Consider the following 12946-nt stretch of genomic DNA (forward strand, 5'->3'; position numbering starts at 1 on the left):
TACCATATAATTCATCAAAAATTAAACTTATTCCAAATTTGAATAGTGTAAAATTCTCGTACATTTCATTACCTAATTAATTATTGAATAATTTTTAATTTTTTATTTATACTTTGGCCGTAGGCACAATATTAATGCATTGGTCTTGTTCTAGCTAGTTGAACCAAAACTAGAGAGTAGACAACAATAATCAATATATATTACATGATATGTGTACCTTAAAGCATGCTTATATTTATAAATAAACCACAACTTCATCTAGAACTATCTTGGAAAATAAAAACCTTCAATATGATCATTAAAACCTTACAAATATCGGTCGTCTTAATTTTTTTTTAAGCACCAAAAAGGCACGTTCAATCAATTATATTATGACCGATAGTTATTATTTTTAAAAAATCATATTTCTACAAGTTTTTATTTTTCAAGAATTATATGATGTCTGAATTGTCATATCTTTTTTCCAAGGATCGACGTAAAGAAAGCGTAATTAATTACAAAGCGAAAATAAATAGATCACATCTGAACAATAATTTTTGCGACATAATTGTTCATTGGTAAAACCCATAAGTCTTTGCATTGAGTATGATACTCCTCAATCCACCAATTGGCGATAGAGTCATCAGAAGGATACCAAGAAAAATGCAAATCTGACAACATTCAAATCAATTAAGGAAATTAAATTAAAAAAAACTATCAAGTTATGACATGAAAACAAATTAAGAATTAATTAAGAAACATGATGTAGTTGAACATACCCAGTTGGTGAACCACGATAAGCTGAACTTCTTAGGTTTGTAAATTGCAAGCCATATAATGCACGGGAGCTAGAGAAATTAAACGGTATTGTATTAAAATTTGCATTTTTTTTATATGAAAAAATAACAATAATAGAATCTATGAAAAGAGAAAATGTAGTTAATTACTAGTTACTACAATCTCTATGTTTAAAAAAGTAAAAAAAAAAAGGGCCATTGTTTTATCAGAAAATTAGTTACCGTGGCCATTATGATAAAATAGTAACCACAACTATAACTCTGCAATTATAAAAAAATTACTCCCTTTCTCTATAAAAAAGACATATATTAAAAATTCATCCGTGACTACTGAAATAAAAATATGTTCGTATAAAAATAATAGTTAAGAATCGTTAATTAAATTAATTAATAAAATTATTATTAGTGAAAGTTTAAAATTTTTTTACCCTTGAAAGTATATTAAATGTTTATCATATATAATTATATATAATCAACTACACTATAATAAATGGATAATATATAACTAAATAAAGTGAATTAAAATATTCTTGAAGTAATCAAACGACTTTAATAATAATAATAAAAGGTGTGAGGCTTACAAAGTATGTGGTTGGAGCGAATGCAAATCCTCCAAAAAATCCAAGGAGCGCACCGAAGAATGGGAATGTAATGCCCACAAACATTGTAAATGCTGAATGAAATGGACTCATTATTATTTAAGCATAACTAGAAGAGGACAATAATCAAATTAAATGAGAAGAGGTAATTAATTCCACTTACCAACATAAACATTGCGAACAATAAATCGCAGCATTCTACTTGGCTTGAAATTCATTTGTTTAACCAGTACGGTTTCAATCATGTCAAATACTGGCATTGCATACAGCTGGTAACTTCCAATGACATGGATGACAACAAACAAGTTAGCAGCTACAATGAGCCAAGTAGGTTTTTCGAGAGAAATAAGGATGTTATCTTCAACGTTATTTCCGAACATCCAATAACCAATAAGAGCAACAGGAAAGTAGCACAAAGCAACAACTATATAGGCTACCACCACTCCCCGCCACATAGGGCCCTTCGATGGCTTTTCCGGCGACGAAGGGATAGTTGCTTGGATCTCAAGCACCACGTTGTGTCCGGCATAGGCGAAAGCCACGTCACCTAAAGCGTTAAAGAAGTTGAAGACTGTTCCTGCTGTTGTGGTGGCTTTGTAACCGTACTCAACTCCTTCTTGAACTCCTTTGTGTGCTGAAGCAGCCCATGCAATTGTTGAGTAGCTGCATGTACCATTTTAATATATATTTTATATACATAATTGATTTGATAATTAATGCCAAATATATTTATACTAATATGTCAATACAAATTTTGCAAAATATGTGTCAGAATTTAACCCATTAAATTTTATTGTATTTTATATCAAATTTGATGATATTTTAATTTTAAATTTTTTATTATTTAATTTTTTTTAATAATTCATATGTATATATATATATATATATATATTGTATGGCCACCATATGTATGTGATACACATTGCAAAGTCTATGCTGCTCATTATTTTTCACTGGGGTTTTAATTTTAGCTGGTAGATATATAATTCAAATATTCTTTATATTGTAGCAAAAATATTTTCGTACGCTTAAAACATCTAGCACTAAACAGAAAATAATTTAAAGGATTGTAGATTTGAAGTAGCAAAGACAAATTGAGGAGGAAGAAGGATAAAAAACTTGTTCTCCTCTTATAAGGTGGTCTGTAATGTGAGGTCGAGATTTTGAATAACATATTCCAATATATACTTAGAAATCCAGGAAAAGGAAAACTGATTGATAGTGTCATATTTTGACCTTAATGACCTATACAATAAAATTAAAATTAATACAAATTATTTTTCTTTCTGTGTTAGAAATCTGGGTGTGATTGATCATATATCTCTCTCAATTAGAATTATAGAAAATTCAACTCTCCACCGATAACAATCTTAATGATGGAGAAAAAGACCGAACCACGCGGTTGCGTTTACTTGACTTGTTGACTTGATAGGCTTGGAAGATTTTAGCAACGGAATAATAAATAAGAAAAAGTATAAGGTACCAATATATTAATATATTATCTGTTAGTTTATTGTTAATAATAATTAATTATTATATTTTAAACACATATATAAAGAGACACATCTAAAAAATATATCTATAAAAATATTTTTATTGAATACAGTCATAAAAAAATATTTTTATTCGACACATCTATAAAGATATTTCTATTAAATACAGTTATAAATAAGAGTTAGTAGAAGTTGACAGAAATATTATTGGTAACGTAGCGGGATTTAATAAATAATTGTATATTTTGAATTTAGTTCTTCGATTTGGACAAGAAAGACGGTTTCATTTAATGAGTCTGAATTCAATGTCTCGCTATATATTATTCTAGAAAATATTGCAAACTATATCTTCTTCTTCGATGATGTTACATATACGTACAACAAAAATCAGTAATCAATGAACCAGTAAATAGAAATATATATATTTGATCTTTTCTGATTTTTAGTTATACTACTCTAAATAAATTTAATTATTTGTATATTACAGATTTAATTATTTAAATATTATATGTTTGCTTCTTACTAATAATTTAGTAAAAAAATTACAAATGAATATGTATAAAGTATAAACATACATAAATACATAATAATTATTTTAATCGTCAATATTTAAGTATATAAAATATTTATGTTTAAAACTTTTAAAATCCATGTGTGACAATTTAAAATTATGAAATTGAACCAAGGTTAGAAATGGATATTTTTAGAAAAAAAAAATATCAGCCAATGTAAGCACTTAGTATTTCGCATTTTTATGAGTCACCTGTATATATGTGGGCAACCTTGGACAATTATTGTGCCATAACTTAAATAGAGCATTGTGTTAAGGCATATAATACTTTCAGTTACATTTTAAAAGCTTACCTTAGGCCAAATCATATGTAGATATCACATATCTTATTTGGCTCTAACTAAAAGCTTCTATAGGATAGTACACTAGACCTTATTATTAGTTGAAAAATAAAGAGTAAAAGTAAACTCTAAACAATGATATGTTTTCGTCAAATAAATTAGTTCTAAAATAAATAATTAATAAATTATTCTCAAACCTTTTGAAATATTATTAATTAGACATATTAATTTTCGATGAAATAAAAGAATAAATTTATCTCTAATAATATTTATAAAATAAACAAGTCATCCCTCCGTCCCCAGTTTAAATAACAATGACTTATTGTCACATGTTTCTTCTTTAGTTCTAATCAAATGATTAAGTTATCTAAATCTCTTTTATAGTTTTACTCAAAGGATACATCTAGAAGAACAATAATTAGATTTTTGAATGTACAAAATTTTTATTATCTAATTTGATTTTTTTTTATTAATTTCTTGTAATAGAAAACTAAAAATATATATATAAAAAAGTAACCATTAGAACCTAGTTTATTTTTTAAATTATCCTTTTAATACTAAAAAAAATAATTCAAATATATATGTTAGTTTTTGAAAATATCAGAAAATAAAAAATCTTAAACTTTTTTTATTGAAAAATGAACAAAATAATGAAGACTTTTCAATTATTTGTTTCAAAAATACAAAAAAAAAATAGTATATATAATATAAGTATATAACATGAGTGTGAATTATGAAGAAAAAATGCATGGCTAGTGAAATAAAATATGAAAGGAATTGTGATTGATGTATTGTGAAGAGCACATACCTCAAAGACATGATCGCTGCAGCGAGAGAGATTCCAGAAATGGAATTGAAGTTAGGAAGATGTGCAAGAACAAAATGAACAGACGCAAATATCATAATGAAGTAAGAGGTCTTGAGGTCCTTGCAATTTTTGCACAAAAGTTTATGAACCTTCTGCAACGATTTTCCTCCAGTCACCATGTACACGATGTCCACCCCAACTTCACATATCAGTTGTTGCGGCACCACGATCCACAGCCCTAGCTTCTCGCCGAACGCCTGCTGTCCTAGCTCATGGTACCGGTCGAACCGTTTTCCCGGTACCATCTCATGCATCTCAACCATTTGCCACAGCGTATACAAAGTTATTACCCATGACAGTATCAGGATAACCACACCCGGACCCCTGAAATCATTAATTACTCTCTCAATTTCCATTTGACCATATCTATATTTATAAATATTTTACACATAAAAATATATAATATATAATTTATGTTTATATTTACTAAAAATATAATTCTTTTATTTTTTTAGTTAATATAGTATTTTACCTTATTGTGTTGAACTTATCCTTTAGGTTAAAAAATAACAGTTTAAAGAGAGTTTAGAATCTTTTCTTTTGTTTTTTATTTGTTCAATTTTATTGTGTTGAAGTGTTTTGTTTAGTGATCGAAATTACAAAAGTAGTAGATAGAGTTTACCATCCAAGATTTGCCATGGCGGATGGAAGGCTGAGGACACCAGCGCCAACCATAGCAGTTACGTTGTGAAAAGTAGAGTACCACCATTTGGCGTTCCTGGAAGAAGTGATGGGAAGCCAATCATCAATTGCCTTTTGCTCTGCCGTTCTTTTATCAATCTGTTATAAACGGAATTCCAACGGCCCAGAGTTAGTTACAACAAATCACTCCGTTTAATAAGAACATAGAAGCAATAGAGAGTTAAATAATACCTCCGGTGGTGACATGGGATAAACGGTTCTATTCCCTTCACTAATAGAGTTTGGATTGGTGGGTGACTCACTTCCCATGGTGGCCAAGTTGTGTAGAGTCTGTGAATGAATCACTTGATCTGATCTATAAGAGAAGGGAGAGAATAATGGTCAAAGACACTAAAATGGAAGATAGTATATATGACAACCTATTTATTTGCATTGAATTGAATTAATTAAATTAAAATTTGAACTCAAAGAGAGCACACAATGACAGAATACTGCTTATGACAGGGACTGTCAAGAGAAGTCCGCCCAAGTGTTGACACACACAATGAGCATTTTGTTAAGCCGGCTATATATATTTTTAGGTAATTTTGTGAGCTCATCACAAGCTGGATGGAGTAATTGTGGGGAAGGCGTGAATAGTTTAGGCTACGTTTATTTGTTTATAGAGACGGGACACTGAGATAAAAAAATACAAAAATATAAAATTATATTTCACAGATAAGATATGGACAGAGATATTGTGTTTAAAGACACTAAATTAGTATATTTTATGTCTATTTTGACAAAAGAAACACAAGATATTAACAAAAGACATAACTTATTTTTTATTTTTTATTATTTTTATTAATTTTTATAATTATATTTTTTATTATTATATTTTTTTCTCATTTTTTTTATATGAAAAAAATGAGAATAAATTAGATTTTTATAGTTTATTTTAGCTTATTATTAAATAGAATACAAAAATACAAAATTTTATATCTCTATTTTTTTATGTCTTATTCTCAATATCTTATTTTATCTTATTCTTAGAAATAAATACAGTCTTAGAGATTACCACCTTTAATTATTTGTTTCTGGATGGTTTGTTTGGACAAGGAAACAAAAAATAAATCCTTGATGTTAAAAAAAGCCCATTTAATGAAATAAAGAATTTGATCTAAAGCTATGTTTAGGAATATTATAAATGATGGAAAGTGATTAGAAAGATAGAATCAGGGGTGTATTATTAAGGCTTGATGTGGTATTGGTGTGACATTTTAAAAGCCATTAGAATATTGTACGGGCCTTGGTATCATATCAGAATAAAAAATGCCATTTGTATGTTTTTTATATAAATATATTATTTTATTTTATTCAATTTAATTCCGATTAAATTTTAGTTAAACTAAATCCTTAAGTTTTCAACTTTATTAAATTATTACCGATTCCGTTTTTAAAATTTTGATAAATAGACGTTCCAATTCATGTATACATTAGGGATGGCAAAATTCTCCGAGATGCGGAGATCCCTGCGAGGACTGTCTCGAATGGAGATTCAATTGTGGGAAATTTTTTCTATGGGGATGGGGATGGGGGACAAAATTTCTCCGAAGCAGGCGCGGAAACCCGAGCGAGGATCCCCGCCCCGTCCCCGCTATTCTCCGAAATTTATGAATTCCTTGAATTATCCTTAATAGTTTATTTCTCATATATTTTTTTTAGTCATTTCTCATATACACATATATATAAAAACCCAAAACTCCTAATCTTTATTTGCATAACCCCTCTTCAATTCAGAGATCCCTAAGGCTGTCCATACTCCATCCAACCTCTCTGCAGCCACCCCCTCGTCACCCTTCTCACCGCATCGTCACACCTCACCGTGCCATCACCCTTACTGCGGCGTTCCTTTTCGTAACTCTGCCGTCGTGTCCATTCTCCTCTCTGTTGCCGCGTCTCCCACCTCGTCCACTACTTTTTCCCTTGGCTCGTCGTTGCGTTCTCCTATTGCGTTATTTCGAAAGAAGTCACCATCGTGTCATTTAGACTTTTTGTATAAAATCTTACAGTTTTTGTATAAGATAGATACTTGTAGCTCTATTCATATGAAAATTAATAATTAGTTAGAACTATTATGTAGATGGAAAATGTAGTCCCCGCAGAAAATGGGACCCCGTGAGAAATAGGAATAGGGAGCAATATTCCCCCACAACAGAAAATAGAAGCGGAGATGGAGAGCAAATCTAAGAGCAGGGATGGAAAACAGGAAGGCATGAGGGATCCCGGCCCCCGCCCCCGCCCTGCCCATTGACATTCCTAGTATACATGTTGTCCAAGCAGTACCTTTCCCAATATCCTGAAGGAAGTAATACATCTTCAATTTCTTTCCTATATTTCTTGATTTCATTCTTTATTGTGTCTTGATTGCCTTCATCAATTATTTGAAAGGTGCTGCCTGGCTTATGCTGGAATATGTTCTCAATAGAATTATTATTTGTTTCCTATTGTGTCTTGATTTCTTTCCTACTGTGTATTGATTTCCTTCCTTCATCAAGTATTTGGCCTTTGCTGCCAGGCTCTATTCTTTGGTTTGGTTTGGTGAAATATAATTAATTTATTAAAGTTAGGACAACGAGATTAGCATTTTGACGACAAATATTGATAAATTTATAAGAAATTTAGTAGGAAGTTGATTTCTCTCTAAATTTTTTATTTTAAATCGTAAATTTTAAATTTTAAATTTTAATTTTAAATTATTATTAATATAAAATATAATAAATAAAAATTAAAATTTATTTAATTAACAAAAAATGTAACACTCCTTACTTAATAAGAAACATCTAAAAATGAGACTTATTTTACATATATAAAATAATTAAATATCTAATATTTAAATTATTTTATACAAAAATTTTATACACATTTATCTTTTTTATTAGAAAAGTTGCTATGCATAAATATATTTTATAAGTAAAAGAGATTTTAATTTATATATGTAAATAACATATTGGTAGCAAATCCCAACAAAAATCGTATTTAAAAATTGAATATTTAGTTGACTAGAAAATTTAATATGAAGGGCTTAAGATCTGTAAACAAAATTTTAGATATACAAATTTATCGATATAAAAAAAGATAGAAAAATTTAGTTATCTATTAAATTTAGTAAACAATAATAACATTTTTGGTGATGACAAATATAATTGTAAATGGGTTGAAAATTCAAAAGTATTTTAACGGTTTATTTAGTGTTGCAGGTCCAAATGTCATTGTGCAGCCCAAACAATAAAAGTAAGTGTCTGAGTTATAGCTATTTGGACCAAGCATGTAGTCCAATCTATTGCCATTCTTAAAAGAAAGATCATCTTTATGCCGGTGGAGCTATGTTGCCTCGGGCAAGGCACAAAGAAAAAAGAGAAGTTTACTTTTTACACTAAGTACAAAAAGAGAAGGAAGGAAAAGCAATTCTTAAAAGCTATGTCAAATCAAAATCAACGTAAATAAGTTAAGCTAAATTAGAGAATAAAGGTATGAAATTTTCATTAACATGCAAGTCAATTACTTGCTGATTTCTTCTTCTTCTATACCACCATTTCAGATAATATGAACAAAGTGGTGGCTACTTTGTTCTACTGTAAATTAATGGTTGAAAATAAAACTTGGGGCCAAAGCACTAAATTAAGGGTTTTAATTTATCAAACCCATTGAGGATAAGTTACTAATGAAACCGATGCATAGCGGCACACCTCTGTTTTTTCAATCCCTAATTTTCTGGTCTGATTGATGAAAGAAAAGGAAAGACCTCGACTGGTTCAAGATTCAATGTGTTAACTTAGTTCAGCAAACCTTAGATGTAGAAACAGGACTCATACAAAAAAAATTAACTTCAGTTTGCATAAAGGAGAGTGAACCATAATTTGAGTTTCATTGAGAATTTTTCTACTCTTCTCACTCAACGTTTTGGGCAGTGTTTCTACATCAAATTTATCTTTTCTGTCACACCCAAATTTTTTGATGCAATCGTTAAGGGAATCACTTTATTTCTTCTGTCACACCCAAATTTCTCAATAAACTCAAAAAAATTCATTCATAAAAAAAATTGAAAAAATAATGGCTACAAAGTTTAGAAATTTTTATATCTCTTAGTTTTAACATCCTAACTTATAAATTCACTAAAATAAAATGGACCAAATCATAATTGAGACTAAAACAATAAAAATAAAATAAAGTAAAATAAATATAAAATAAGTCATAAAATAAATACTAATAAGATGATGCATATTTGATTCAACTTGACTAATTAGAGCTTTCAAGGCAATTTGAAAGAATAAGACATTTGGTTTTCTATAATCGTTAACCATTGTCTTAACTAATTGTTGATGTATATCTTAAACAAATAATTTAGTCATGTTTGTAACATTTTTTTTATTCTCTTAAATATTACTCCTATAATTAGACCAATTGACATATAACAATTCTCAATTTGTCCTACAAAACTCATATCAGCAAACTTAATCAATTTCAAATACACCTTTCTCAAATCAGATACATTGAGAAACTTTTATCGAGGAGAGTGATTCGAATTTCGAATTCAAATTGTTACTCTGCTAGGGTTTTCACAACTCAGTAGCGTATTCATCTTGTGGTCTGATTTTACATGGGAGTCAGTGAGTTTTTCATCCAAGTTAGTGTCTCTGAAAAGAGGTAATGGTGGACCGCAGTAAGGATAATATGGATGAAAAAGAAATTATAGTATTTGGAGAAGAGGAGATAGGAGAAAGTCTCCAAATATGTTCAAAGAGCCTCGTTGGTAGAATTCTGGCGGATCGAACTTTTACTGTTGGAACCATTGAAGGAGCTATGAGAGCAATATGGTCTCACCCAGAAGGCTTTAAAGTACAAGAAATAGGGGTAATTTATTTAAATTTTCCTTTAAAAAAGAAGTCGATGTGCTAAGAATAGAAAGAGGAGGCCCATAGCAGTTTAAAAATTTTATCATTAACCTCACAAGATGGAAGGAAGAAATAGTGGGGGAATACAATGATCTGGTAATGGTGCCGATCTGGGTCCAAATGTGGGAAATCCCAGAACATTATAAAACTAAAGAGTTAGGGAGAAAGCTTGGGGGAAGTCTCGGTGAAGTTATGGATGCTGCCATCTTTTCAATAAAAGGCAGGGAGACGCGAATAGTTAAAGCACAGGTGCGGATCGATGTAAAAAGGCCATTGAGAAGGGTTTTGAAAACTGCTGGACCAAATAAGAAGGTGCTGGAGATCTCTCTAAAATATGAATGCTTAGGATGCTTCTGTACCTATTGTGGCTATGTAGGACATGAACGGAGAATGTGCAACAACTACCTGGAGGATACAGTAAATGACAAAGTGAAAGAAGATGGATGGGAAGGTTGGCTGAAGGCAGAGCAAACAGGCTGGCGAGTGGAGGAACAAAAGGAGAATGTTAACTCTAATGCTCAAGGAATGAAGATCAACAAAAGGGAGACCCTGAACCGCCCAACACCAGTAAGCCTGCTGAAGAGCTTTGCTAGCTTGTTAGTGAAGGAAAAACAGGGGCTCCAGGGAGAGGAGGTGTGCAGTTCAATAAATAGTAATGGTGAAATAAGTAAGAGAAAAGGGGAGTGTGGCAAGTTGGGTCAGAATTTGGTTCTAAACCAGCAACTAATCACCTACCAGGCAGCAAAGGAGGTAGAAGAGGAAAATGGGTCTGTAGCGGCGGGAGACAGTAAGAATGGCGAATTGGAAGGTCTGGGAGAAGCTGTGAAGTCAGGCTTCCAAATTGGTCAGAGTTTCTCTGTGGATACTAGCAAGAAAAGGTCAATGAAACTAAAGCATATGGCAAGAAAACCTGGTGAAAAATTAACCAGGCATACTGGAGAGAAACGGAGAACAGGGGGGAGATATAGAGAATGTGAAGAAGCAATGCATCAATGAGGAGAGCTCAAGTTTGAAAGGACAGGGTACCAACCCTCAACTGACACCCAATGAGGGATGAAGCTGTTGATGTGGAACTATCGGAGTTTGGGGAAACCCCTGACAGTTCACAACATACAAGAGATCACTAGATCTCATTCCCCCGAGGTGTTGTTTCTTTCTGAAACCAAAAACAACACTTCGTTTGTGACTGAACAGTGCAATAAGTTGGAGTTTCAAAACGTGAGATGTGTGGAGCCTCAAGGTTTGTCAGGGGGGCTGGTTCTAGCATGGAAAGATGAGGCGAAGGTGTCAGTGATAAAGTGTGAAAACTTTTACATTCACTGGAGATTGCATGATCAGAGTAACCAAAAAACATGGGACCTGATGGGGGTTCACCTACATAGCGAAGATGCCCATCATTCTTTACAATACAGAATCATCCTAGACCAAATAGACTCAGCTGGGGAACATTATTTGGTACTAGGTGATTTCAATGCTATATCTTCATCGGAGGAAAAGGAGGGTGGAAGGCCGAAGTCAACAGCGTCCATGCAAGGTTTCAACAATTTTATTAATGCCGGAGGTATGGTAGACCTGGGCTTTGAGGGAGACCATTTCACATGGAGTAATAGGCAGTTCGGAGGGATGTTAGTTAGAGAACGATTAGACAGATGCTTAACCTCAATCCGATGGTTGGAGGACTATCCAAGAGCTGGGATTATACACCTAATTGACCAAGGTTCAGATCATAGACCTATCTTGCTAAACTCTGATGTAATACAGAGGAAGGCAAGGAAACAGTTTAAATTTCAAGAAAGATGGTGCGAAAATGAAGAAGTAGTGCAAATAGTGAAGGAGTTATGGAAGGAAGAAGCAACGGGTTCTCCAATGTACGAACTGTTCACAAAGTTAAAGAGATGTCGACACCAAATAGTAAACTGGCAGCAATTAGGCGGGGCTAACTCTTTGAACCAAATCAAGGATTTGCAAAGAAGAATTGAGGATGAAAAGGGCAAACATGACCACGTAAATGCAACATTGATCAGAATTTTAGAAGATGAGTTAACTGAAGCGTATCTCAGCGAAAAAGGATATTGGAAAGAAAAATCAAGGGTGCAATGGCTAAAATGGAAGGATCAGAATACCAGATTTTTTCATTCAAAAACAAAAATCAGGAATAGGAACAACAAAATTCAAATTGGAAGATGAAAATGGAGTAGCAAGCTTTGAGGCAGAGGGTATCAGTCAAATAGCCCAAATTATTTCGAAAAGCTGTTTTCAACAATTATCCCACCCAATCCAACGGAGATAATCTCCACGATGAGAAGAAAGGTTACAGCTAGAAATAACTAGTTCCTTACTAGACCAGTCTTAGAAAAGGAAATTAAAAGAGTCGTTTTCTCCATTAACCCGTTTTCAGCTCCGGGGGATGATGGTTATACGGCAAAATTTTACCAATTTTTCTGGGACACCATCAAAGAAGATGCTCTAAGGGCAGTTCGCAACTTCTTTAAGGGAGAAAAAATACTAAAAGCTTTTAACCACACTCATATTTGCCTCATACCGAAGATTAATAATGCAACTACTATGGCTCAGGTGAGACCTATAAGCTTGAGTATAGTTTTTTATAAGATTATTTCAAAAGTTCTTATTCATTGAATGCAATTTCTTATAAATAAAATTGTTAGTGAAAATCAAAGTGCGTTTATCAAAGGAAGGTTAATAAGTGATAATGTACTTATAGCACATGAGTTTATGTATTTTCTGAAGAATAAGAGATTTGGAGATTGGGACATGGCTTTGA

The 12946-nt window shown here is 31.9% G+C and overlaps 1 protein-coding gene across 1 annotated transcript; it reads right to left on the minus strand.

Annotated features, from left to right (window-relative positions):
- Nucleotides 1–177: 177 nt before the first annotated feature.
- On the minus strand, nucleotides 178–5773 carry LOC112755137 (lysine histidine transporter 1). The gene is made up of 7 exons (XM_025803050.3): nucleotides 5462–5773; nucleotides 5211–5368; nucleotides 4529–4912; nucleotides 1539–2038; nucleotides 1358–1449; nucleotides 759–827; nucleotides 178–650 (listed from the first exon to the last, which is right to left on the minus strand). The coding sequence occupies exons 1-7, from the start codon at nucleotides 5537–5539 to the stop codon at nucleotides 552–554; spliced, it is 1380 nt and encodes a 459-aa protein (XP_025658835.1). The 5' UTR covers nucleotides 5540–5773; the 3' UTR covers nucleotides 178–551.
- Nucleotides 5774–12946: the final 7173 nt, after the last annotated feature.

This window comes from Arachis hypogaea, chromosome 16, assembly GCF_003086295.3.
Source record: "Arachis hypogaea cultivar Tifrunner chromosome 16, arahy.Tifrunner.gnm2.J5K5, whole genome shotgun sequence".
In the NCBI taxonomy this organism is placed as follows: Eukaryota; Viridiplantae; Streptophyta; class Magnoliopsida; order Fabales; family Fabaceae; genus Arachis; species Arachis hypogaea.